This window comes from Rhipicephalus microplus, chromosome 4 (genome assembly GCF_043290135.1).
Source record: "Rhipicephalus microplus isolate Deutch F79 chromosome 4, USDA_Rmic, whole genome shotgun sequence".
NCBI classification, from domain to species: Eukaryota; Metazoa; Arthropoda; class Arachnida; order Ixodida; family Ixodidae; genus Rhipicephalus; species Rhipicephalus microplus.
This window is the reverse complement of record NC_134703.1, coordinates 109,353,839-109,381,538: the sequence shown is the minus strand read 5'-3', so window position 1 is coordinate 109,381,538 and position 27,700 is coordinate 109,353,839. Positions and strand designations below refer to the sequence as shown.

Genomic DNA, 27,700 nt, shown 5'->3' with positions numbered 1-27,700 from the left:
TGCGAGAACATGAAAGGAATGTTTTGTTCACTCTCTCCACACGCACGACTATCATCTTTCAGAGGACGTTTGCAGATTGACTTGCAGATGCGAGGCCATTTTTTTATTTATTTGCGTGCGTTTTTCTTGCTATTCAGTCAGCGTTGGTTCCAAGATGTGTTAAAAAAGTTTGTATAATAAGCTCAAGCACGTCCGTACTGGTCGATGTTTTTTTTGTTATATCAAATGAACCAATGTAGGGACAGAGAGAGGTCGAGAGAACGAGAAAATGATCGTGCCACTGATTCGAATACTAAGCACGAGCAGGGAGTGGCAAAAAAGAATCTGCTATAAAGATTAAGAAAGAGAGAAAGAGAAAAAGATGACCCCGTATCTCCTTGTGATCTACAAATGTCGTCGAAAGACGATAGTCTTGCGTGTGGAGAGAGTAAACAAAACATTTATTTCATGTTCTGCGCAAGCAGATCGGTGAATGGCATTTCGGAAGCGCTGCGTTAGAGTGCCTCGAGCGTTCAGAAGAGGCGAACGAGCGCACCGAGTCACGTCACTCGTGAGACATGAGCGCCATCTGGCAGTTTTTTTTTTCTGAAAATAAAGCGCATGTCTCTGAGACGGGCGTGCGCGCTTGTCTCGGAGGTGATAAGGAGTAGAACGCAAGGCGACGGCTAGGTGCCACCACCGTGTCATCTTAGCAAAACGTTGGAAGCACTCACCTTTCCGTGCAAGCGTTGCATGGTCAGCGCAGCATGAAAAGCGCTATGGTCCTTAGAATTAACTATGTGTGCCTTTTCGAGTAAAAGACGAACATGCAGAATATATACGTGTTGTCGTGATACCTCAGATATGCGCAATAATTGTTTTTATTTGACAATCGCACACGTATGAACGCTGAACCTTGAGCAACATTGGTGGGCGCTGCGGATAAGGTCAGTCGTTCGAGGTATCGGCTGGTGCTGTTTAGAGTACCCGGTTCACGGTAACGGTGGACAAACAGACGATTGTACAGACAGACAGACAGACAGACAGACAGACAGACAGACAGACAGACCAAAGTTTTTGCGTCGAAGGTCCCCAAGAAAGACTATCGGCTTTAAAATAGAGAATCAAGGAAGGTTGCCCATATCTGTGGTCACTTCATGTTTGGCACCACTAGTATGAAGCTGTTTTTCTTTTAACGCGATAGTAATTAAAGAGCTCGTTTAGCAGATATTTCGGTGTTGCCGTTGGAATCGGCGGCGGCGTCGTTGCTTGTGAGGGAAAAATCATCGTATGCATAATCAAATCTAGAACAATTCAAACGAAATATTCTAGAAAATCCTAGGTCAGAGTGGAGATCTATCCCCACTTTGCGTGGCAAGAGGGCGTTTTCCCACAAAGCAACGTGTCTGCTTGGAACTGCAGTGAAATAACTTTTTCTGCTTGTAAATGCAGCGAAAGTAGCATACTTCACAACCATGCACAAGCATCCTGTATACGTGCATCGCAATACAACATGTAATATCGTAGTAATAATGCGTGGTACCCGCGTATATTGCAATCAGGCGCCAACACACCTTAATATGATGACTTCATGGTTTAAAGTGGGCCACCCACTACAAACCTGAAGTCCACGTAGTGGGTGCATAGCAAGCTCGAAAAGATTTAACACGCACAATTTCCCATGGTTTAAAGCATGTTACCCATTACATTGCATGCAGCCGTATGCGAAATCTTCACTGGCAGAAGCTATTTTGAACGCAGTACACACTATAGGATATCACTATCGCGTTCGACTCTCGAAGGCGAAGTTTTAGGGTCTCCCAATTTTTTTTCTCTTCTTATTGAACATTTCCGCCTACAAATTTTGTCTTCATCTGACCATCATGATTAAAGCTCGTCCTATATTGACCTGGTTTAAATTGTGAACAGTGCACGCGGTAAGGACTACATAGCATCAGGCAATGAATTTGCTGAAGGCTAATGGGCAAAGTGTACGAGAAACTGCACCGGCATACAAGTAGAGGATGATAAAGTTGATGAAGAAAGTGATGTGCATGAGATAAAGCTAGAGTAGAAGGCAATAATTACCGAGTTATTACGTGGACGCTTTCTGTCGCGACAATGGAGAAAAACGCTAAAACATATGGCGCCAGGGTTGTGTATTATTACTGAGCAGAAGTGTAAAATCGCCAGGCACAATATTACTGTACTATTTACCGAGTGGGTGACTGGCCACCCTTTACAAAAGGTTCTTTATTAGTTCATTGTAATACCACCGGCTCCACAATAGACAGCTTCTTGGGTGCACACATTGCCTAGTGGTTGCCCGCTGCGAGGAGGGTACTTCGCTGCGTCGTGAAGTGGTGATGAGTTATGATGTATTCGGCACTTTGCGGCTGTGTTTGCACTAGGCATAAAGTTGATAGCGGGCTCTCAGGCCTCTCTTCAAGCTTAGGCTGTAACTCTGCTGCGTGTTCCGCGCAGGCCTGGCAATTTGTGGTGTGCTTGGCAATTTCAAGGCTATGATAAATTGTCTTGAATAAGGCTTGAACTATTAAATGAAAAGGTGAAACCCATACAACATGTCCATTTTATGCGTGCAAAAAAGCGCCACAGGGATGCGGCATGCCCCAATGCTCGACGCGGGCCAACTGAAAATCAATGAGTTGTCAGTGGGCAAAAAACGCGAGTGCTGAGAAGATGGGCCACATTCCATTATCCTCTGGTCCAATAAACCTGAGGAATTGAGAGCATGGGTGGCAAACGCCAAAGGAGATTTCTATACAAGCGTAGCCAACAACTCGTACCCTTTGGCAATTACTCTATTGACAAACACCCAGGACGAACGCTTCTGCTTCGCCTGGTAATCATGTGTACGGAGGACTTGGAGGCTTATTATTATTATTATTATTATTATTATTATTATTATTATTATTATTATTATTATTATTATTATTATTATTATTATTATTATTATTATTATTATTATTATTATTATTATTATTATTATTTGCTCTGTGAACGAACCAAACAGCTGCCCTAAGTGTAACCTACTTGGGGCAGCCCCACTTCTTTCACTGCATACCGTGATACACAGAGTTCCCTATAGTTCCATGCCGCGATAGAAGTCTCCCACATCAACTACCCGAGTCATCCCCACTTCCCACGACCGGTGTCTTTCTTGCTGTCACGGTGTCTTACGCCGTGCTTGCTGTACCAACACAATCATTATCATCAGCAGCAGCAAAAGAATGGGGCTCTCGAGCGTAATTCACCGCGTGCTCTCGAGACAGAAGAAGAACTGAATCGAGTGGTTCGAGATGAACGCCCGTCTCGCGTCTGCTTCTGGCGGCAAAAGATCCAGTCGTGGATACAAGAGCGGACTCGGCTTCTCTGGTAAGCGCCGTGTTACGCATTCACTGGCGAGAGATGCCTTGCGTGGCAACTGTAGTGTCATGGTTTAAGTACCGGTTTCGGAAGCGGTTGGCTGGCCCCTAGAGGGCATTGTACTTATGTGTATATAGCGATGCTTGTGTCATATAAAGAGTGTTTTCCGCCCGGGTCTCGGCTGTGCCACATTCTCCTCCTTCCCGGCCCGCGCTTCGGGCGCCGGGCCTCTCGTCCGACGCACGATACAACAGCAACCTTAATCCTCGACTATAGGGTATCTGGTGGTGGCAATCACGGGTCAGCGCTCTTGTGCATTAGTGTAAACATGTGTCTTGTGCATATATAAGTGCTCTAGCGCCTTAGTGCATAGCTAATGTAAAGATGCGTTTCGTCGTTCTGACGCTGCGAGTGTCAGAGGCCACGTAGAAAGAAACGTGTTATTGAGATCTGCTCCGCCAGGTGCCGTAAGTAGAAGTGTTCATCTTAAAGCTGAACATTTTGACAGAGGTGCTTACCTGCATGGTTGGGATAATTGACTTAAAAAGAGCTTCGACAAAAAAAAGTGTGGGGAAAGGGAGGAGTTATTTTTCGACCCTACGGAATCATCTCTATTCCTTCTTCGGGAAGGTGTGGAGGTGTAGAGTGAACCTTTAACTTCTTTTACAAATGATGAAAATAAGTGTCATCTCAAATACAGGATAACCCGTCTTCTGTGCAAGAAAAAAAAACAGTGATACCCTAGACTGTCTTTGTCTAATGTCGTATAAGCACTATCCAGTATTGCAGTATTCAATAGTATGAACCAACTAACTTCCGTTTACGTAGGACTGACGCAGTATGTCGCTATGGCTCCTTTTGTGGCTTTAAAAAGACAACCAATTTCACGTTGGGGCTAGCTCTCTTTACGTTACAGTTGCGCGAGTCCCTTAAAATGCTCAATGTATGCCCTTAAACTGTTCTATTATGAGCTTTTTTACCATTCGCTACGTGCAAAGAACAAATTACCTGAACGCATTGCATTCTGGAATGCATTACGCTGCATGAACTTCAAAAGGTGGTGATATATCATAGAATTATTGGTACAATCTGTCGCTTACAGGAGCGTGCCTTGGTATTAGGACGTGTCTAAGTAGGTGTCAAAATTTACATCAGGTATTTCGCACTATGTGCATTCCCATGACAACGCAATGCATTTTGTAGCTAACGGGAACCAGCAGAAGTGCTCTACTTTATTGGTTGATTTTTGTGTAGATTGTTGCAGTTTTCCTGATTGGCATTGTTGACTGCGCGGCAGTATGAAGTCAGTTGCCCATCAAGGCAAAACTGTACGGTGCCACATAAACGGACATTGCTAAAAACGTGCGCATGATTTGAAAAATTGCTGTGGAGCTGCTGAAAAATCCAATTATTATACATGGCACTATTGTATTTTATCTTGCACGACTGTTTGTTTCCATAATGCTCAAACAGTTCCATGTTTCATTACATACTGACCAGGAGGAAAATCGATAGTAACGTCGAATAACACCTCTGTGCAGGCCTTTTCAGCAGTGCGCAAGATACCGTCGAAGATTCGACGTGGAAGCCAATACTGTGCTTGGGCATCACGTTCCTGCTTGTAGGTATAACCATCGTCGTCATGCTGTTAACGGGAGAAAAGTCCTTGGAGACGCTTCGTCACTGCAAGCGCCTGATGTGCACGGACCCGTACGAAGCTCTGGAAAGCCTTCTGAACTACACCGTAAAACCTTGCGATGACATGCACGCCCACGTATGCAGCCGGTGGACCGGCCACACCGAGCACGTGGGCTTCCTCCAAGAGTCCTTCGACCTTTACCTCACCAAGATGCACGCCATATTCGAGACCTCGGACGTCAATGTCATTGGCGAAGGGCTCAGTGACGGCTTGCGGATCGGCGGCGCCTTATTCACTCAGTGTCTCGCTGCCATAAAAGGAAAGAAAGTGATTCGGAAGGACGACATGGATTACATTACGCGGACTATCCTCCTGACCCGAATAATTGACAGCAAGACGACGCAGGATGCCTTAAGGGAGGGCACGGAAATCTCGTTCACATACGGCCTAAACGGCTTGCTTACGCTGCGTCCTCAGCGCCTGGACAACGACGCGGTGATGTACGCATTTCCGGGAAGCACAGTGAAGACGTACTTACCAGCGAGCGCGGACGTCAAGCAGTGCGTCAGCCATCTACTCGCCTCCATGACCATTGTGACGGACGTGCAGACGCTCACGACTACGGTATTGTCCCTGGATCGTGCCGTCGCAGCTCATTTTCGTCGTGCGAGATCCTTGCACAAGAAAATACCCGCTAAGCGACTTCGGGAAGAGTTCCCCACCCTGGAGGCATTAGTCGCGAATCCCATGGAACGTCTGATCAAGATGTGCAGCTTGAGCAAAGGGTATCTGCTCGTCCGCGACTACGAAAACCTAATGACATTCCTTCATATTCTCACTCAGTCTTCTGGCTTGGACATCTCCTGGTACCTCGTGGTCCAAATGCTGGTGGACCTGCTGCTTTTCGACTACGTGGCGAGATACAAGCTGAGCGACAAGTGGCAGGCATTGCGCACCTGCTCCTTAGCCGTGAACAAGGCCGTGTCCAACGTCTGGTCATCACTGAGCAGGCAGCTGATGTTGAACAAGACGAACCACGACCCTATCGCCAACCTCTTAGACAGCGTAAGGATGGAGCTGGCCGCCAACAGCAGCTACATGCACGAGTACCTGAGCGGCAAAGCCTTTTTAGCATTGCAGGAAGTCGTCAGAAATATTTCGTTTGTCTCTAATAGCGAGCTGCTCCAACTGCAACGCAAGCTAGTCCTGGGAACCGCTTTGTTGATGCCGTCCAATCATAGCTTCGTGCGCTCCTACGTAGACGTTAAACAACAAACGCGCACCGCATCGCTGACGTGGCCGCCTGGCGTCGTCTGGGACATCGCCGCACTTCTGGAGATGGAAATGACTCCGCTGTACAGGGAGGAAATGAACTCCGTGTTCCTGTCTACTGCCCTCGAAATGCCTGATGTCTTCTACGCCGATGATATGGATCACCTGTTAAACTACGGCGTGCTAGGGGCTGCGTTGGTGAGAGAGCTGGTTCTAGCCGTCACTCCGGGATCGCAGCTGGACACGGCTGACCTGCTTTGGTCGTCAGAGGCGGCCGGGCAACTCCTCGAACGATTAGCGTGCTACGCGGATGCAAGCGTACACCATCATGAGCCTAACACGACTGACATTAGGATGGAACTCTTTCCTTGGGTGGCGAGCGTCAAGGTTGCGTACGGTGCTCTAAAGAGAAACTTCGGGATTGCGCGGCTCGGCGATTTAACGTGGAAAATGATTCAGAGGCAGTTCTTCCTTCGCTTTTGCCTGGCGGCTTGCCATTCGCCGAGTGCTGCGGTGCTAAGTGCTCGCCACAAGCGCATTTGGCCTCTCTCCGGGAATGCCGCGTTTATGGAAGCATTCGACTGCCCAGACTCGTCACCAATGTCACGTCACCCATGTCAAGCAGCCATACCGTCACCTTGGTGACCAATCGTCATCTCTTACGCTTGCTTTGTTTTATCTGCATTCTATATTTTTTTCTTCATATTGTTGTTCTACCCGATAGGCTTGAATGACCAACTAGCAATTCTATTTTCCGAACTTAATACACCTGAACGTTTTTATTCTCAGACATTAATTTGCGCCTGGAGGCGCCTAAATGTATTTTAATACCAGCCTAAATGGCTGCATACATGTGATCTCCCTTGCGGCAGAAGACGCAAAGCAAGAAGCATGCAGCATGTAATTGCGTTGTTTCGCGTAAAACTTAGAGCGGTCTATATATAGTATGTGTATTTCCTAACCAACATGTTTATAGTAATCGCCGGAAAAGCACGCGTACGCCGTACGTTGATATCCAATGAGCGACCATAGCACCTCTGTAGCGGCGTTGTTGGGGAACTGCTGTCTGTGGTTGCACGTGCTTCTTGACTCTCGTTGCGGTAGGGCTTGCAGACAGAGAAAAAATATATATTTGTGAGGAGACGTCTATGTGTATACATGACCTCAAGATACGATGTATTTCTCAAACACATTGGAGACAGCACTATGTGCTTATCAATGTGCTGCGAGCACATTTCGTAGCCTGCTTTTTTTTCGAATCCGTTTGGCTGTAGGACCTAAGAAGAATGACGATTACTGAGTATGTACCGTCAAATGGACTAACTCCTAAACAAGAAGCTGTGGCTAGTAATATTATCTTGAGGACCCCTTGTCTCATACTCGGTACTAATCAAACTAGATTAATTATCTTTGCTGTTTAGTTACTATTGTGACCTTGAAAGGAAAATTACGAAGCTATTGCAATTCAAACCTCAAAGGAGAAAACAAACGAGGCCGTGGAAAAAGCCTAGAAGTACAGAAGTGCACTTGTTTTCCTCTGAGCATGGCATAAATGAAATGCAGGGGTTCGCCTGAGTAGCGAGTGAAACTCTTTACAGCGAAAGCTGCTATGAGATCACAACTCGGGTCACGCCCAGCGCCGTAGTTGTCCGCTGCCTCCGGCAGGCGCCGCCGCCGGTGTCCGTAACCTAATACCAATGGCCCAGTGGGGCTCGAATCCGGGTCCACTGTGTACCAGCGCAGTATTCTATCACTGAGCCACGCCGCTGCTTGGGACTTGTTGGCAAACTTGCCTTATGCGGGCTTCATGTCGGGAAAACAATCTCGTTAATACGACTTAAAAAGCGTTTTAAAATGGCGAGAGAACAAGCAGTCATCGCACAATGCGAATAGCGTAACGAGTGGCTCTTTCAATGTTCCAACCCATTACAAAAGCTTGTTTTTTGTTCTGCTATTAGTTAGCTGTGGCGCATACCTACTTCAGCCATGTTTCCTCATTGTCGTCATCCACCGCAGAAACATTGGCACGAAATTGCTCGCAATAGTTTAGTGGATACCACGCTTCTCAGAAGAATGATGAAAATAGCATAGCGAATGCTGGCCTACTACCCTCGAATTTCTATAATTACTGCCGTAGTGTGCATCAAGCAAGTCTGCTTGCAGCGGTTACCCAATGAGTGTTTAGAAAAGGCTGCAAAAGGCCACTTTTCTAGCTTTCGCTGTGGCTGTTCTGCGCCTTCCACGCAGGCATGGCGTTTTTTTTTATTATCATTTTTGGTAATCGAACATTACTAGATGGTATACATGATTGGTATACTGATTTGCTGTGCCAGTTATCAGTAATAATCGGAAGAAAGTTGCTGAGCCCCCGCTCCCTTTTTTTAGTGTGTGTTTGGCATAACATAACACCAACGAACAATGAAGCTGGGTAAAATGGAGGGCACATTACGTTTCACTGTAGTACTATATTAGCATTTTACAGATGCAAGTGGACTTTTTCATTATTAAAGCGGATGAAAAATCAACTTTACTATTTAGGCAATATTCGGCAGATATACACCTTCGGAATGAATGTTCAGCGAAGCATGCGGATGGATAATGAGTGTGTTTTATTTTTCTTTTATTGGGCGAGACGTCATGAAGACAGAGTAAAAAATATATTTGTGGGGAGACGTCTATCTGAATACATGACCCCCCTTTTTATGTATTAATCCACGTACATGCATATATGCTAAACAGCCACATAGCTTTTGAATGCGAATATTTTCTTAGCGAACTTAGCGAGCGAACTTGGCGAGCGTTACTTCCGGCTACGCAACTGGTTTCCAACTATCGTACTGTGTGTACTGCAAGTGCAATTGCAAAGGGGCTGCTACACCTCCATTAGTATAATTACGGTATTTTTATTCTAGTTTTCATTACGGCATGAAGTCGCGTTGTTTTGCTGTTTTCTTGCGATAGCAATTATAAGGACACTCTCAGCTTGATTCGGCTGCCGGCGTCACCGTCATTCACCGTATATGTATACGTATTTGTATATATGAAAATGCAAGAAAGAAAAAAGTCACAGCTTTGCCGCAAAGTCGAAGCAATGAATGGTGACTTTTAAGTGATACCCAACAGTGCAATATTTACGTATGCTCACATGCAAGCTTCCAGATCGTGGTTTGAACAGTTCAACCAATAACGCTTCAATCGTACGTATGTTTATTACAACATTCGAAATCAGAAAACCACACATAGACCCTCCGAAAACACAGCGCGTGGTAGTAATGTTTGCGAATATTCTGTCGCCAGCGATTGTCGGCCGGCATCACTGCTCCGGGGGGTACGATTCCGTGGTTCTGAGCACCGACCTGGCCCGTCCGCGTCTCACATTCGTCGCGGACTCTGCAAGATGTAGGCAAGCACGTGAGAGGACGCGATGTTGAGGTGGCGCACTGAGTGTTGCACACGTCCACGCGCATTGCTGTCAGCAGGTGTTTTTTTTTAGTTTTTATGAACAAGTGCGTGCATTCTGAGGAAGAAAAAAAACCGATTTATTATGTGCAGACGCGTCACTGCGGATGTTTCTACTGCTTTCAACATAAGTGTTTTCCCTGAACGTTCGAATACCTCACCTGATCTTTATAGATTACATTGGGACAAAACTTGTCATATAACACAGTTTTGGCTTAGTCTCCATAAAGTTTGAAGACAGCATCCCCGAGCGTTCATCAGGTTCTAATTGAGCAGTTGGGCATGATGACGCAAAAGGATAGCCGCACTAAAACATAATGAAAAGATTCGGCTTGTTTGAGTGATTACACGGCTATATACACAGGTATGGACACAAACAGGGCAGTGAAAGAAGGGTCGGATGTCCCTTCCCCCCTCCTGAAGGGGGTGCTATGTTTGCTCCTTTCTACTCATTCGGGCCTATACTGACATTGTTCATAGTGCAAGGTTATAGTGACGCAGGTTATTGGAAACAATGGCAGCCGAGAACCCTCCCCGCTGCATAACGAAAGCTGCGTACTTCCAGACTTTAACCCAGTAAAGTATAATTCAAAGAACAGGTCTTTGTAGCAAGAACGTTACTGCTTCATTTTTTATTATTCTGCTTCTACTGCGAAGCTTTCTTTCTTCATGACTCTACGCTTCCCGTCTACGATTTTAGCTCCCTGTATAAGGTCAGTTTCCTCCATAGTTCGACTTGCCGAAGGGTAACATATACTCGGCGCTTCATGCAACTTTAACCAAACTTTAAAATTAAAGAGGCGTAACAGTAACAAACGAAACAAATAAGCGTCACTTATACACCTGTAATGGTTTTCAGGAATTTAGAGAGCACAGTGCGGAGTGGTTATCCTGTGATGACAATATATAAAATGTAGGCTTACGAAGGCTTTCAGACGGTTGGCCTGTGGTCTCAGCGGGTGGCTGCTCGGCGTGTGCACGGCGAAGCAGTGGAAGAACAGCGCCATGAGGGCCACGAACAGGAGCAGGTACACTACAGACATGAACGGGTGCGACTGCGAGGCAAAACGAAGCAGCAGCTGGTATCGTCTCACAGTCCTGCAATCACCTGCAACGTACACTGCACAGCACCTTATTATTCAATTAGGCGAGAGCATACAGACCCATTCCATGTTTGTAAACAGCGGTATGTGCCGTCGACATACTGAGGCACTTGTAGTAACGTCGCGGAGCGCAGACTCCGCCCATCCTGAAGCTCGACACCGCCCTAACGATCATGTGACAACTGGCACAGCAGCTAAAAAGCTGCCTCTGAGCACAACGAGTCGAAGAGCCTCTACCTGAACACGCGGGACGTGCGACAAGCTCCCCTCATGCAGTTGTAGGGTGCGTTAAAAACACCAGACAGTCGAAATTTTCAAAGCCAGAAGCCCACCACTACGACGTCTCTCATAATCGTATCGTGGTTGTGGGTCATCAAACTAGTGATATTAATATTAACGTTTTGTGCATCACGACTCTCTGACGAGAATATACAGACCTCCTAAATAATTTCGCATGTCTCCTTACAGGGAGTCATATGTAAAAGGCAGTCATATTTCGCAAAAGAAAGAGTCAAATGATTTTTTGTTTTAGACTGCACGTGAGCAGTATTGACATAGACTCAAGTCACTCTCGGTCCATCGCCACGCATCTGCGAGTAACCTGCACACCTGTACAAAACAGCCAGCCGCCGCAGGCGAAATACCGGAAGTCGCAACCTTCACAGATCAGCTTTGTTGTTGTCCGGAGCCAACACAGTCCGTTGCGAGTTGTTTCGTGGACATTACTAGTGGTCATCTGCCACCAAAACTACTAGATTTGACGTGCTGAATGTTCGAAAAGTATGCCACGAAACATTCTTTGAAGAATGAACCAAGAGTTCCAGCCTCTGATGAACATAGATGTTTAGCAAATATCTCACCATCGCGATAGACCCAATAGCCTAGCAGAAGTAGCAAGTCGGCAGAATTCATTTGTAGAACAAAGTTTAGACATCAAATTTATTATGCAACTGCGCTTAATCCATGCAATGCAGAAGAACGCTGGTGATTGGTCCACCAAGGTTCGATCTATACGAGCTTTACAGGATAACACTTTGTCGCGAATAATTGAGAAATGATAAACTATGAGCAGTCTGCTTGCTGTATGAACACGCCGATGGAAGTGCTCCTTGTTCCGCAGCGCCAGAACAAGAAACCAAACGCTATAGGTAATAAATTCGCAAACGTCGCTCATGAAAAGACTACGCATGTTGACAGCGAGTGACCAAGAACCATCGAACGCCAACTGGACAGATTGACAAGAACTCGTGGACTCGGGGATTAGCACGCGCTTTATCGTTTGCCCAGATCCGTTATCAGAGCGGCATGGGCTGTCTGCTTACGGCGCATGCCCGATTCGCTACGTCACTGGCCACGATGTCGTCAAAAACGAGTGCCCCAGATAAATTTTCGCCGGTTACTGCAAGAGTGCCCGACCTTAAGGAGAGGAAGCTGTAGGCTGGGTGTGTCTGAGGCCGTCATTTTGAATTGAGCTTAACTAGTATTTATTCACCATGTTTTGCGTAAGTGTGTCCACAATTACGTGCTTGACAACCTCGTCGTCTATGAATTCAGCCATGTCAGCTCGTGTTCGACGGATACGACGCTTCATATGGTACGTGGCCGGTGAGTCTAGATCGACATACCGCCACCACTTTTTTCTTCTCTGGTTCTTCTGAGGCACGCAATTATTGTCGTTTTCTCGCTCATCGAAACTCCCATATTGCCCGCTTGAGCGCTGCCGGAAACCTCGTCGAATTCTCATTTTTTTATTAACAGAGAATCACCACAAAAACGCGCATTAGGGTTTAGTTGCAATACGAATAATATCGGGGGTTTTACGTCCCAAAACCACGATACGATTATGCGACACGCCGTAGTGGAGGGCTCCGGGGATTCTGACCATCTGATTTTTTTATTATTTTTTTTCATGTGTGCCCCGCCGCGGTGGCTTTGTGGCTAGGATACTCGGCTGCTGACCCGCAGGTCACGGTATCAAATCCCGGCTGCGGCGGCTGCGTTTTCAATGGAGGCGGAAACGCTGTAGACTTGTGTTCTCAGATTCGGGTGCACGTTAAAGAACGCAGTTGGTCGAAATATCCGGAGCCGTCCACTACGGCGCCTCTCATAATCATATGGTGGTTTAGGGAAATTAAACCCCAGATATAATTATCATTTCTTTACGTGCACTGCCATCGCAAATTACATGGGCCTCTTTTAAAAGCATGGTGTCCTAACAGTTGAAAATATCTTTAATAAAATGTTGGCGACTGTTATGTACTGTTATGTATGTACGGTTTGAGCGCCGATATATTTAGGAATGTTTATATCATAGAAAACAATAAACGTAAGCTTTTCGAAGAACCACCTACTACAGTAACAAAATTTGGACCAGCTACACAAGATAAAAACCAGCACAGCTCATTTTTTTTTGTTTTTAAATTCAAACAGCGCGGCCACCACCATAGTGAATGAAAGTTCATCATCAGCAATTTTTTTAATGTATGCTCAACTACTCGGGCTTCGAATATGATACGACTATTCTTTTTTTTATTCTTCTGCATAGTTTTTGTGCATGTCTTAAAAATGCACATGTCTTAAATTCTTTAAATCCAGACATGGTCATGTTAAAAAATTTTAACTGCTGTTCAACAGCCGTATTTGCATTTAAATGCTTTTTTGTACGTGTCTTAAGAGTGTCTTTACAAGTGTTTATTTCTTTTTTCCCCGCTCTTTTTGTTGTATATCTGTGCCTATTATACTTTCGCTGAATTGAATTTATGAATTTATGCTCTACATAGATGGCCCACCATGTTGGTCTAGTGGCTAAGGTACTCCGCTGCTGACCCGCAGGTAGCGGGATCGAATCCCGGCTGCGGCGGCTGCATTTTTGATGGAGGTGGAAATGTTGTAGGCCCGTGTGCTCAGATTTGGGTGCACGTCAAAGAACCCCAGGTGGTCGAAATTTCCGGATCCCTCCACTACGGCGTCTCTCACATAAATATGAGGGTTTTGGGACGGTAAACCTCACATATCAATCAATCAATTATGCTCTACATAGATGTACATACATACTGGATGTTGTGCACTATTGCGGGCAGGGCAGAAGTCTGCGCGCTGTCAGGCATTCAGTTGCCTTTTCACCACCCCTTTACAATCAACGGCTGTATAGGTGATGTATGTTATCAGTCATGAATAAACTTTAAACTTTATATACCAGTACGCCTCATTGAAATGTGACTGCAGCGGCCGGCATCTAAACCGCGACCTTCGTTTCAGCAGGCGAGCTCCATAAGCGCTGATACACCGCGGCGGACAGTCGTAAAACGAAGCATGCCGTCGCTGTTCTGAGACCACAATGGCCACATTTCGCTCAACTGGCTCGATCCTAGTTGGCACATGGATGAAATCCAGATTGAGCCAACTCTGCCGGCTGATTCTGTGTCTTACTGCTGTGAATTTTCCTGGTATGAGCATTTTACGGTGTGGTAGAAATGTTCCCGCCGAGTAACTGGGCAACTGCTTATAAGAGCTAGCTATGAACTCTGGCCACAGCTACTGCTACAGCGTCCACACGATTTTAGGGGCGAGGCACTTTGTGGTTACACAATGTCCGGTCGTTGTTGTTGAGGCTTACCTCGCCATTGTTCCTAGTTGAAGCGCAAGTGCGAAACATCTGTGTGCAAAAGCGTAGATCTCTATGATCTTCGCTTCAGCCTTTTTTTGACTACCTTTATTCCGGACACTTAAAAGCAAGCCTTAATATATCAAATTATGTACAGACTTACTTGTATGGTATCCTAACTATACTATCTAATATAAATATTTATTTTAGTTTTTTCTTTCACTTTTGTATAGTTGTGTAAAGTTTGCTCATTATTTTTTTAAATCTGTATTTCTGTATAGTACTTAGTCTTCCGTCAAAAAATTCTCATGGTATCAGTTTTTTACACGTATTTTATCTTACTATGGGAGAATTGGTGTTGACGTTAACGTGTTATGTTAAAGTATGTGTCAATATCTGCTATATTTTTAAATTTGAATTTTGTGTCCTACTTTCTCTAAAAAGAAGTAAATATGTATCTTTTTGTTCCACTGTATCTGAGTGAATGTATGGATGAAGGGACTTTAGTCAGAGAGAGGTAATCTGCCTTTACTCTCTTCAACCTAGGCAATCTTCTTTTTTTGTCTGAATAAACATTGAATGAATGAATGAATTAAAAATTATTATTTATTAATGAACACCATTTACTGTAGTTTTTTAAAAAGATAGAAGACCACAACACCATAAAAACACCAACATTCAACCCCCCATCAGCCAAGCCATAAAGCGAAAGGTTAAGAGGAATAGGAAGCCAGAAGGAAACAGAAGAATAAATAAAATCAGAACAAGATAAAGAGCCACAACATCATCAAAGCGGCAAAGTGGCGGCGTCAACATGTCAACAAACTGAAATATCTGCGAACAAAAAATTACCAAAAGGTGGCAAACCAGAAAAAACTAAATAAAAGGTCACAACGTCGTAAAGTCTCCTGCATTGAACCACACATCATTTAAAGCAAATGACAAAACAGGTCGTTAACAAGAATAAATAAAAGGTAGTTGACTAGCACTCAATGCAAGGCCACGATTCAAGATCCCATGCGCAATGCTTGGCTTACCACCACATAAGTAAACCCTTTTCTCTTCTACCTTAGGACGGCTTGATTGCGACAAATGTTACAGCCTTCGTCATTCGGTATTTTTCATCATCAGCGTCGAAGAACGGGACGGCTTTAAGCTTTCCTATAGTAAAGTGCTTATAGTACTCTAAATCATTACTCACTTTTTCTAAACATACGGCTTGAGGCCCTTCAATAGTAGAGTACGCCGTACTCTAAATTGTTTACTGTTTTGTCTAACCACAATGGCTTTATGCTCTCCCATAGTAGAGCGCCATGTACTCTAAATCATGAAACACTTTTAAATGCGAAGCATTCTTAGCGAACTTTGGCGACATTGAGTGTATCTATCTATCTAGCCGCCTACGACCTATAGCTCTCCTGGCCGTTCCGATAATGATATCGATACTATGACGATATTATGACGATATGACCAGCATGAGTGACTAGTGATAACATGAAAATCATGACATTTATATCATAATTTTTATGATTTGCATTCAGCGGTCTTGCTGCTCTTCCGGTGGTTTCGTTCACTTGACATGCTACAAAACTTGTATGGTATGAGATGGCTGCATGGCGAACACAAGTGACAAACCCTAACGTGTAAATTATGACATGCATGTAATGAAAGCCATGAGTCATGACTACACGCCACGCTCATGGTGCGCGTGCGGTCGTTTCACTAGCTTCACATATACTGAATTAGGTAATACGTGACGTGAATGCACGGCGAACGTATATGACTGGTGCAAACATGATAATCATGAGATGCGTGCCATTTTAGTACATGACAGCATACCACGCTCATGAAGCGCTCGCGGCCGTGTCGCTAGCCTCACAAATACCAAATTTGGTACTACGTGACGTGAATGAATGACGAAGGTAAATTACATGTCCAAGCATTATAATCACGATATGCATGTCATGTGAAACATGACTACATGCTACGATCATGGCACATTCGTGGCCGTTTCTCTAGCTCTACATATAGCAAATTTGGTGTCCCGTGACGGTAATAGACGACGAAGGCAAAAAACACGTCCAAACATGATAGTCATGATAGGGAAGTCAATTATGGCTTAATTTACGTCTGCCTCGTAACGTTCCGCAGATTTAAAAGTGGCATATCAACCTTCCTCAATCGTGCTTCACATATAATTGATTCCGACAGTACGTGGGATCTGCAATTTTTTTCTAAACAGACAGACTGGAACGGCTTTCGGCTCTCCCATAGTAGAGTACCTGTAATGTTCTGAATTGTCAAACAGTGCTTCTGTACAGACTTCAACGCAATTCAACCAACGGCGCTCCTATATCACACCACTCATACGAAGCCGGTACGCGAATTGCTCAGGAACGCACTCACAGCTTTCAATTGACGTGGCGCACAGAGATCCTTAAACTACCAACGCAACGTAGCAGGAGATGAGGCGGCGAGATTGCTTTTGTGTGCAACCTGCTACAATGCGATAAAAGGTGTTCGAAATGTTACTGGGGTCTGTGCCAGAGGTAAGACAGAACCTGCGCGCAATGTACAGACGTTATTGCCACGGCGTCATGAACCCGGATTTCGCGCTTGCTGGCGCCACAACACCGTGGTGCTCTAGTTCCGTTCTGGTCATCTGATAGACGCCAGAGCGAGCGTTTTATGTGCGAATTCGACCCTGCCTTCCAGGTAACATTAAAGCAATGTTGTGAGATTCAACGTGGGGCCATTTCGAACCATTCTGTCATTATCATGGCGAGCCGTAAATCACATGGCACATAGCCGTTCTCTATCAGCAAACAGTCAATTCTAGGAGCGCATGAGGAAGGTTTCGCTTCGTACATTTTTCTTCGTCTTAGCATAATACTAGCAAATGTGGCCTATTTAAGCACAATAGTCATTCCCGCGCTTTATATGATTGTGCACGTTGAGAGGAACAAAACTTGATTTTGAGCGAAGGGGCATAAAAGGGGGCACTCCGGAGTAAGTTGGTTGGGACCCTTGAGTCCAGGGCCCCGCTGGCTTGAGCCGTTCGTTTAACTTTACTCAGAAGTGATCTAGGGCCAAGCTGGCGATTTGTGCCTCCCACTGGTCTGAATTTCCTACAATAGTGTTCAGGCTATAAAAGAGGAGTTCAAATTCTACGTGTGATATAAAGTTGGCAAACCACCACACCACCGACAAGAAACAACAAGAGCTTAATTTGGGCGAGTTGGTTCAGCGTGGTTATGCTCCAGTAACAGCGCTACAACTTCAGGAAGGGAGTTCAGCCCTCTTTTCTGTGCCTTTTTTGTCTCTTCCTGAATTTTTCGCGCTTTTACTAGAACATAACCACTGACAAGAAGTTGTGGTACTTGATCATGGCGTGCATCCGAAATCTGAGCGTATTATTATATATGAGCATGAAACTAAGTGCCTAATAATTAGGCTCAATATCCAGAACACTCACAGAGTGCCTTAAGCATTCGCATATGGTGACTCGACGGCAAGCGCCGTCTTCCTCTTCTCATCAGTGGATTGTATTGATTCCCCTTGCCCCCCTTCGAAAACGTCCTGCACTCAAGACTCCAGGAATGAGGGCATTCTTAGCTTTTTGCATCTCACCTGGTTTGGCATTGCCTCCGTGATCAGCACACCTTTGTTCAAGTGATTTATATGTGGTGTTTAACGTCCCAAAACCACCGTATGATTACGAGAGACGCCGTAAAAGAGGGCTCCGGAAATTTCAACCGCCTGGGGTTCTTTAACGTGCCTTTGTTCAAGAGATTAGATGATAATGAGGTGACGTATTTTGGCGATCTGTGACATATTGTGCTGTCACGTGACGGCTTCATCACGGGATCACGTTATTTGCACCACTATATTGTTTGCGCGGGCACCAAGGGACACCGGCGGGGAGTTCCCACATTTGAAGAGACACCAACGGTTTCTGCCTTAAAAGTTTAACTACGTATTCATTCTTCGTGCTTCGTGTACATATACTTCATGGGCCAAACACGCTCAATCACAAATTTTAAATGTTCACTGATCGTCGGCATACAGAGGTTTCATCATTAATGATCCGCGCGATTTCGCGCTGTTATAGAATAGCCCGAGGCATGTGAACACATAGCATACATAACTTAACAAGCACAAAAGCTGGCTCACCCTAATATATTCTTCGACAGACTTATAGGTTTTAGGCGCAAACAGCGCATCCTCAAGTTTCGTCAGCGATCCGAGCTCGTCCGAGTAGCGACACTTCTGGAAGATGTCGCAGTAGCCATGTCCATCACAAACGGAGCCCGGTGGCATCTTGGCCCCGCAAAGCGACTTCATGGCGGGATAGTGGCAAGCGTCGTTACACTTTCCTACAGACAGCGCAGAGACACATTGCATCAACATTGTGTACAACGAAACCTGCATGCACAGTTCTGTTACAATGCATGAAAGTAAACGTCGGGTAGATTCTCACTAAGGGCGCGAAAACCGAATTGTTCGTTCACCCTGGCCTAAATAATTTGAATTACTTTTAAATGCCAAGCATTTCTTAGCGAACGTCAGTGACTTTGAGCGTATCTATCTATCTATCTATCTATCTATCTATCTATCTATCTATCTATCTGTTATCTATCTATCTATCTATCTATCTATCTAGCCGCCTACGACTTTAGCTCTTCTGGCCGTTTCTATGACGATATGGATATTAAAATTGGTATGACATAACATGACTGTATGACGTCCATAAGGGACAAGTCATAACATGAAAATTATGACATGTATGTCATAAATGTCATGATTTACATTGCATGGTCTTGCTGCTCTTGTGGTGGTTTCGTTCACATGACATATTGCAAGACTGATATGGTATGACCATATGGTATGATATGGTATGACCATATGGTATGATATGGTATGACCACTGCATGGCGAACAGACCCTAACGTGGAAATCATGACATGCATGTCATGTAAGTCATGACTACAGGCCACGCTCATGGCGCGCTCGTAGTCATTTTGCTAGCTTCAAATATACCAAATTTGGTTTACGGGACGTGAATGGATTACGAAGGCGTATGACTGGTGCAAAGATAATCACGAGATGCGTGTCATGTAAGAACATAACTACATGCCACGCTCACGATGCGCTCACAGCTGTTTAATTTGCTTCACATATACCAAATTTGGCATTACGGAACGCGAAGGAACGACGAAGGTAAATGACACGTCCAAACACTATAATTATGACATGCGTGTAATGTCAAACATGACTTCCTGCTACGCTCATAGTGCGCTCGTGGTCGTTTCGCTAGCTCCACATATACCGAATTCGGTATGAGTAGATGTGAATAGACGACGAAGGTAAATGGCATGCCCAAACATAATTATCGTGACATGCGTGTCACGTAAAACATGACTACATGTCACGCTCTTAGCGTGCTCGCAGCCGCTTTGCTAGTTCCATAATACCGAATTTGGTATTACTGGACGCGAATAGACGACAAAGGTAAATTGCACGTCTAAACATGATAATTATGACATGAAAGTCATGTATGGCATAATTTACAGCCGCCTTCCTTATCCATGCTTCACATATTATCGATTCCCACTGTACGTGAGGTCCGCCGATTTTTCATCATAGAAAGCAAGAAATGAGTCATTTCTTTGCCGTACCTTCGTACTCGCAGGCGATGCGGCACTTCTCGTCGACCGTGTACTGATTTCCCGTAAGGAAGCACGGCCACATGCCGTATTTGAGGCAAATCGAGCCGACACATTCGCCTGCGATGCACACCCGCGTGCCGCTGTTGCAAACGGTGTTGTTAGGCTTCGCTTTCCCCTCGGGGCAGGAGGCATTGAGGCCACTGACCATCTTGTGAAGGATCGTAGCTCCGTAATGACCCGCGGGCTTTTTAAATGCGTAGCAGCTATCAAAGCTCAATCTGGTGTGCGTACCCACCTTTACTGCGCACGCACAACAGTCGCCCTAAGTATTGCCAGAACATTCTCACGCGCTAGCGCGTTCTGGTGTGCGTAAGCGCCTTTTCTGTGCATGCACAACAGCTGGCCTATAAGCATTGCCAGAACTTCCTCACGCGCTACCGCGTTCTGGTGTGTGTAAGTGCCCTTTCCACGCACGCACAACAGTCGGCCTAAGTATTGCCAGAACATGCTCACGCGCTAGCGCGTTCTGGTGTGCGTAAGCGCCTTTTCTGTGCATGCACAACAGCTGGCCTATAAGCATTGCCAGAACTTCCTCACGTGCTACCGCGTTCTGGTGTGTGTAAGTGCCATTTCCACGCACGCACAACAGTCGGTCTAAGTATTGCCAGAACATGCTCACGCGCTAGCGCGTTCTGGTGTGCGTAAGCGCCTTTTCTGTGCATGCACAACAGCTGGCCTATAAGCATTGCCAGAACTTCCTCACGCGCTACCGCATTCTGGTGTGTGTAAGTGCCCTTTCCACGCACGCACAACAGTCGGCCAAAGCATTTCCAGAACAAACTCACGTGCTAGCGCGTTCTGGAGTGTGTAACTGCCCTTTATGTGCACGCACAACAGTCAGCCTAAGCATCGCCAGAACTAACGTTCTAACGCGTTCTGATGTGAGTAAGTGCCTTTTCTGCGCATGCACAACAGCTGGCCTAAGCATATTCAGAACGTACTCACGCGTAAGCGTATTCCCGCCTACGTGAGGGGCTGAGTAAGACGTTGTGGCCTCTCCCCTTACACTATCTCAGCAATCATACGATTGCGACGGGGAACGAGCTTCTGCAGACGCGCGATGAACCAACGCGTCGTTTGCACGCGCTAGCGTGTTTAGGTCTGCGTAAGTGGCTGCTTGAGAAGTCGTAGTCTCTCCATCTTACACTCGCCGCAATCACATGGTGTGGTAAGGGAACGAAATGGGGCAGACATGCGATCAACGCACGCGCTCCCGCGTCGCGTGGAGATGAACCCGCCTGGCGTGCTTCAGCAAGAGTTCAAGACGAGTGACAGCAACTCAAACTACAGTGAATACATGGTGTTCTCCTCTTGCGATGACGCGTTAATACCGCGCTATGTACCCGTGGTGAACGTAACTTCAAAGGGACACTAAAGGCAAATGTTAAGTCAACGTTGATTGTTGAAATGGCGGTCCAAAAACCTCGCAGTGTTACTTTTGTGCCAAGAAAGTGCTTATTCTGAATTAAAATCACGTTTTAGTAGTCCGCATCGGAATAGCGAACTTTCACTTACTCGCCCAAACGGAACGACTCACGTCACTGTTGCCATGCACGACGTTGCCCGGATTTACAGCATTGCCACCGACACTAGTAATAGCAAAGCGAAAGTAGTGGAAGCCACAGCAGCGACAACGGTCATTGAACAATGGTCTCTCGAGGTACAGCGGTGTGGCGAAAAGCTTGTGCACTCATCTCGCCCTTGCTGCTCAATCACAAGTTAACGTTCTCGGACTTTTCATAAAATTTCCTGCTTCAACTTTGCGATTGGAATGCGTCAACAACGTAGTGTCTATTCCCGTAGGACGGTTTCAATGGTAAATCATCAACTGCGAAGACGTACGTTTAGCACAGAACAAAAGATTAAAAGAAGCGACCATTGGCCAGAATGTGTCGTGCTAGACGTTTTCCGTGCTGGCTGTACTCGTTATTCCGAGCGTTTTCGTCCGTTTGTTGATTTATTTCATTCAAATGCATCTAATACCTCCGTAAGATGTGTATAGATTAACTTAAGACGTTACTGCAATACGTTTATTGTATTAGGTCTTACATGGATGTATTGAGAATTTGGTCATGCTAATTCTCTGTCCTTTTGTTTTTCATTTTGCGTATTCTACATATTCATGAGCACGTAGCCATGCTCCAATGGAACACCCAATTTCAGCGGAGTGTTTTCACACCGAACAATGCTATGCTATGCCCGTTAAGAAATTTAAATGAGGTAGTAAGTCAAGGTAATTAAATGCATGTAAATTAATTGTGACTATACCAGTTGCACAAACTAATGCATTCAAAAGTGTACAGCAGGTATTGGCGTTCCAGTGGTACAAGGAGTGTAACATCCCGGCGGAATTGAAATGCACACATAACAAAGGATACGAGCACAACGCCTCTCCTCGGCATTCCGTTGCAGGATGACAGGGCGTGATGGAGGTATGCAGGTTACAGTGGTTGTCGCAGCATGGTCCCTGCGATGGACTGTGAGGCAGAAAGCGTGCATTGAAAAAAAATGACGTCGACAAATTAAACCGCGGCGAGCACAGCGACGGATTTGTTCTCGCGTGCGTATGTGTACCGCTTTCCGACACCTCCCTCCCTCTCTCTCTCTTCTCCCTCTATCAATAAATATATATATATATATATATATATATATATATATATATATATATATATATATATATATATATATATATATATATATATATATAGTCTCTTGAAATTTGGCGCGAATTGAGTTGGGTATACGGTGTCTGCAGCCAGTTTATTCTGCCCTATTATTTTTCAAATACGACATTTAAAATTGCATGGGCGTTAGAATGAAGTACGCAACAGAAGCAGTAATAAAGACGAGGTTTCGTATCTGGCAATTGAAAACACACCTCGGACCCACTTCATGTGCCGTTTCAAGGACATCCTTTTACTGGTGGAAGAGTGCAAATATAAAAAATAACGTCGCCTGTCATTTTTGAGGCTTTTGAGAAGATGTGGGCCTGAAGATTGTATGGAATTTGTGACCCTGTACGGATTTTCAAGTTGGCATTATATTTTACTGAGTTATGTCTTGTCGCTGCAAATTCGCAATGATGAACACGTTAATGAATGATTAGGAATCAGTGTTGTACGCGTGGGGTTCATTGAGGCACTGCGCCATCAAGCTGTGGTGTATAAGTTGGTAACTTTGTGAAAATTTCGTTTCTTACAAATGAGTTTCTTGTGCTTCGAATGGCAGTCTGCGCAATAACATTGCTGGGAGCTACACTATGCCGCCATGAAACGCACATCAGCGGAGCAATTAGCTCGAGCACTATCGGTGCCAAATGAAGTGTGAGCAGCGGACTGAGAGCACGGCCAGTACAAGTCATCTGCTGCCGCCATCTGATATGGGCGGACGAAGCCGGTCGTTCATAGTTTGGCGTTTGTTCCCTTTTGATTTGACTCCTGGAGCACCTCCTCTGTGGTTTTCACCAAGATGCATCGCACTGTTTCCCTGGCTAAAGCGGCTGTCAACCGCGTGCAGGAAGCGAGTCACCCGTAGCTTCTCGACAAGAACTTTCAGGTGTTTTTCACAAAGGAAACGCGGTTAAACTTCAACTTCCACGTCGATGTCTTGAAGTGTTTTTTGTGCGGGCGCCAAATGCGGTCGGGGAACTCGACCTACAGACAGCGAATCTGTGACCTTGGCCGATTGCCTCTGCTTACGCGTCAAGCACTTGCATCGGAATCCTGCTGTGCCCACGTTATTGATTGATTGATTGATATGTGGGGTTTAACGTCCCAAAACCACTATATGATTATGAGAGACGCCGTAGTGGAGGGCTCCGGAAATTTAGACCACCTGGGGTTCTTTAACGTGCACCCAAATCTGAGCACACGGGCCTGCAACATTTCCGCCTCCATCGGAAATGCAGCTGCCGCAGCCGGGATTCGAACCCGCGCCCTGCGGGTGTGCCCACGTTATATCCGTCACCTTGGGACAATTTTATTGAAATATACAAGTACGTGTTATAGATGTGCTTTTGTTCGCGTTTACCTTGAACGCGGCGATGGCGTAGTGGTTAGAGCATCCGCCTCGCATGCAAGAGGTCCGTGGTTCAAATCCCGGTACCGCGCAGTTCCCAACCGGATTAAAAAAAAAAAAATCCGCGTGTTGATGGAACTGCAGTAAGAGGCCTGGGGTGCGGCCTCACCGGCAAACACCGCCGAGAACGCACTCCCTCACCAGAGAAGGATTGGCCACCCTGGTGCAGTATCTGGCCACTACCTCCCACATGCTTACGTCAAATAACTCACGGCCCTCAGTCCCCAGCAGCTGCGAAGCAACTGACCACGGCGGCGGTCAGATCTGCAACGCAGCAGAGGGTGCTAAGAATCTCTGGATCCGGACAGGCCGCCATTGGAACCTGAACTTGGCAACGTTTAACGCTAGAACCTTATCTAGTGAGGGAAGTCTAGCTGTACTATTCGAGGAGCTAGAGGGTGTTAAATGGGATATAATAGGGCTCAGTGAGGTTAGGAGGACAGATGAGGCCTATACGATGCTACAGAATGGGCACGTCCTTTGCTACAGGGGCTTGGCAGACAGAAAAGAACTGGGAGTGGGGTTCCTAATTCACAGAAACATAGCTGGCAACATAGAGGAATACTATAGCATTAATGAAAGGGTGGTAGGTATCGTAATTAAACTGAATAAAAGATACAAGATGAAGGTAGTACAGGCTTACGCGCCTACATCCAGCCATGATGACGCTTCAGTTGAAAGCTTCTATGAAGACGTGGAATCGGCAATGAGTAAGGTAAAAACACAGTATACTATAGTGATGGGCGACTTTAATGCAAAGGTAGGGAAGAAGCAGGCTGGAGACCAGGCGGTAGGAGATTATGGCATCGGTACTAGAAATGCCAGAGGAGAGCTACTAGTAGAATTCGCAGAACGCAATAATTTACGGATTTTGAATACCTTCTACCGAAAACGAGAAAACCGCAAGTGGACATGGAGGAGCCCTAATGGCAAGAATAAGAACGAAATAGACTTTATAATGAGTGCACACCCTGGAATCGTGCAGGATGTGGAAGTGATTGGCAAGGTACGATGCAGTGACCATAGAATGGTACGGTCTCGAATTCGCCTAGACTTGAAGAAGGAACGACAGAAACTGATACGCAAGAAGCCAATCAATCAGCTAGCACTGAGAGGGAAAGTACAGGAATTCAGAGTGTCGCTGCAGAACAGGTACTCGGCTCTTAGTGAGGAAACGAACTTTAGCGTAGATACAATGAATGATAATCTGACGAGTATAATTACGGAGTGTGCAGTGGAAGTTGGAGGCAGGGTAGTTAGACAGGACACTGGCAAGCTTTCCCAGGAAACGAAGAACCTAATTAAGAAGCGTCAAATCATGAAAGTGTCAAGTGCAACAGACAAAATAGAACTGGCAGAGCTTTCGAAGTTGATCAATAGACGTAAGGTATGCGATGTAAGAAGGTATAACATGGAGAGAATTGAACACGCTCTGAAAAACGGAGGAAGTGTCAAAGCATTGAAGAGGAAACTTGGGATAGGCAAAAGTCGGATGTATGCACTAAGGGGCAAAGAAGGCAAAATAACTACCAATATGGATAGGATAGTTAAAATAGCAGAGGAGTTTTACAGAGATCTGTACAGTAGTCGAGACAACCACGACCATAATACTATAAGAACTTGCAGTAACCCAGATTACACCCCACCAGTAATGATAGAAGAAGTCAGAAAGCTTTGGAGAGCATGCAAAGGGGCAAAGCTGCTGGTGATGATCAGGTAACATCAGATCTGCTGAAAGATGGAGGACAGATTGTGTTAGAAAAACTAGCCACCCTGTTTACGAGGTGTCTCTTGACGGGAAGAGTACCAGAGTCTTGGAAGAACGCTAACATCATCTTAATACATAAGAAAGGAGATGACAAGGACTTGAAGAATTACAGGCCGATCAGCTTGCTCTCTGTAGTATACAAGCTATTTACAAAGGTAATTGCTAACAGAGTAAAGAAAACATTAGAATTCAATCAACCAAAGGAACAAGCAGGATTTCGAACAGGCTACTCAACAATTGACCACATTCATACTATCAATCAGGTAATAGAGAAATGCTCAGAGTATAACCAACCACTATACATAGCCTTCATAGATTACGAGAAGGCGTTTGATTCAGTAGAAATATCAGCCGTCATGCAGACACTGCGGAATCAGGGCGTAGATGAAGTATATATAAACATTCTGGAAGAAATCTACAGGGGATCAACTGCTACCATAGTGCTTCATAAAGAAAGCAACAGAATACCAATCAAGAAGGGTGTAAGGCAGGGGGACACAATTTCCCCAATGCTATTTACCGCGTGCTTACAGGAGGTTTTCAGAAGCCTAGAATGGGAACAGTTAGGGATAAGAGTCAATGGAGAATACCTTAGTAACCTGCGCTTCGCCGATGACATTGCATTGCTGAGTAACTCGGGGGACGAATTGCAACTCATGATTACGGAGTTAGACAAGGAGAGCAGAAAGGTGGGTCTTAAAATTAATCTGCAGAAAACGAAAGTAATGTACAACAACCTCGGCAAGGAGCAGCGCTTCGAGATAGGTAATAGTGCACTTGAAGTTGTAAAAGACTATGTCTACTTAGGGCAGGTAATAACCGCAGAACCGAACCACGAGATTGAAGTAACTAGAAGAATAAGAATGGGTTGGAGCACATTCGGCAAGCACTCTCAAATTATGACAGGTAGATTGCCACTATCCCTCAAGAGGAAGGTATATAACAGCTGTATCTTGCCGGTACTTAGCTACGGAGCAGAAACCTGGAGACTTACAAAGAGAGTTCAGCTTAAATTGAGGACGACGCAGCGAGCAATGGAAAGAAAAATGGTAGGTGTAACCTTAAGAGACAAGAAGAGAGCAGAGTGGATTAGGGAACAAACGGGGGTTAAGGATATCATAGCTGAAATCAAGAAGAAGAAATGGACATGGGCAGGGCATGTAGCGCGTAGACAGGATAACCGCTGGTCATTGAGGGTAACTGACTGGATTCCCAGAGAAGGGAAGCGGGTTAGGGGGAGACAGAAGGTTAGGTGGGCAGATGAGATTAAGAAGTTTGCGGGTATAAATTGGCAGCACCAAGCACAGGACCGGGTTAACTGGCGGAGCATGGGAGAGGCCTTTGTCCTGCAGTGGACGTAGTCAGGCTGATGATGATGATGATGATGATGACCTTGAACGCACAACCAGCGCAAGCAATGCCTCCTACGCCTGCAACGTTAGCAGCTATGCGAGCAAAGAGCGGATAAGATAGCTATGCTCCAATGTCCATGCATAAAAGTTACCCCCGTCTGTATCGCAATTTATCCGTCTGAGTCCATTTTGCCCCGGAACACACCGGATTGTGCGCGCTTGCTTTTTTCGGTAATACAGCAGTCATAGCCGCTCCCGTGACCAAGTCATTTAGAAATTCACGTCCTCGGTGCTGTCGACAGCTATTTCAGAGCTGATTGACATCTAAGAA

At 45.5% G+C, this 27,700-nt stretch overlaps 1 protein-coding gene across 1 annotated transcript; it reads right to left on the bottom strand.

Annotated features, from left to right (window-relative positions):
- Positions 1-9,461: 9,461 nt before the first annotated feature.
- Positions 9,462-20,275, bottom strand: LOC142813977 (disintegrin and metalloproteinase domain-containing protein 10 homolog). The gene is made up of 4 exons (XM_075891942.1): positions 20,122-20,275; positions 18,617-18,819; positions 10,660-10,791; positions 9,462-9,667 (listed from the first exon to the last, which is right to left on the bottom strand). The coding sequence occupies exons 1-4, from the start codon at positions 20,192-20,194 to the stop codon at positions 9,650-9,652; spliced, it is 426 nt and encodes a 141-aa protein (XP_075748057.1). The 5' UTR covers positions 20,195-20,275; the 3' UTR covers positions 9,462-9,649.
- Between the last annotated feature and the right edge of the window lie 7,425 nt (positions 20,276-27,700).

Bases quoted from the DNA above. Each gene is read 5' to 3' on its own strand.
- LOC142813977 (XM_075891942.1), bottom strand. From the start codon at position 20,194: ATGTGGCCGTGCTTCCTTACGGGAAATCAGTACACGGTCGACGAGAAG. The intron at 18,820-20,121 runs GTACGGCAAAGA...CGCTGTCTGTAG, and splicing joins CATCGCCTGCGAGTACGAAG to GAAAGTGTAACGACGCTTGC. The intron at 10,792-18,616 runs GTGAGCCAGCTT...TTTGCCTCGCAG, and splicing joins CTGTCGAAGAATATATTAGG to TCGCACCCGTTCATGTCTGT.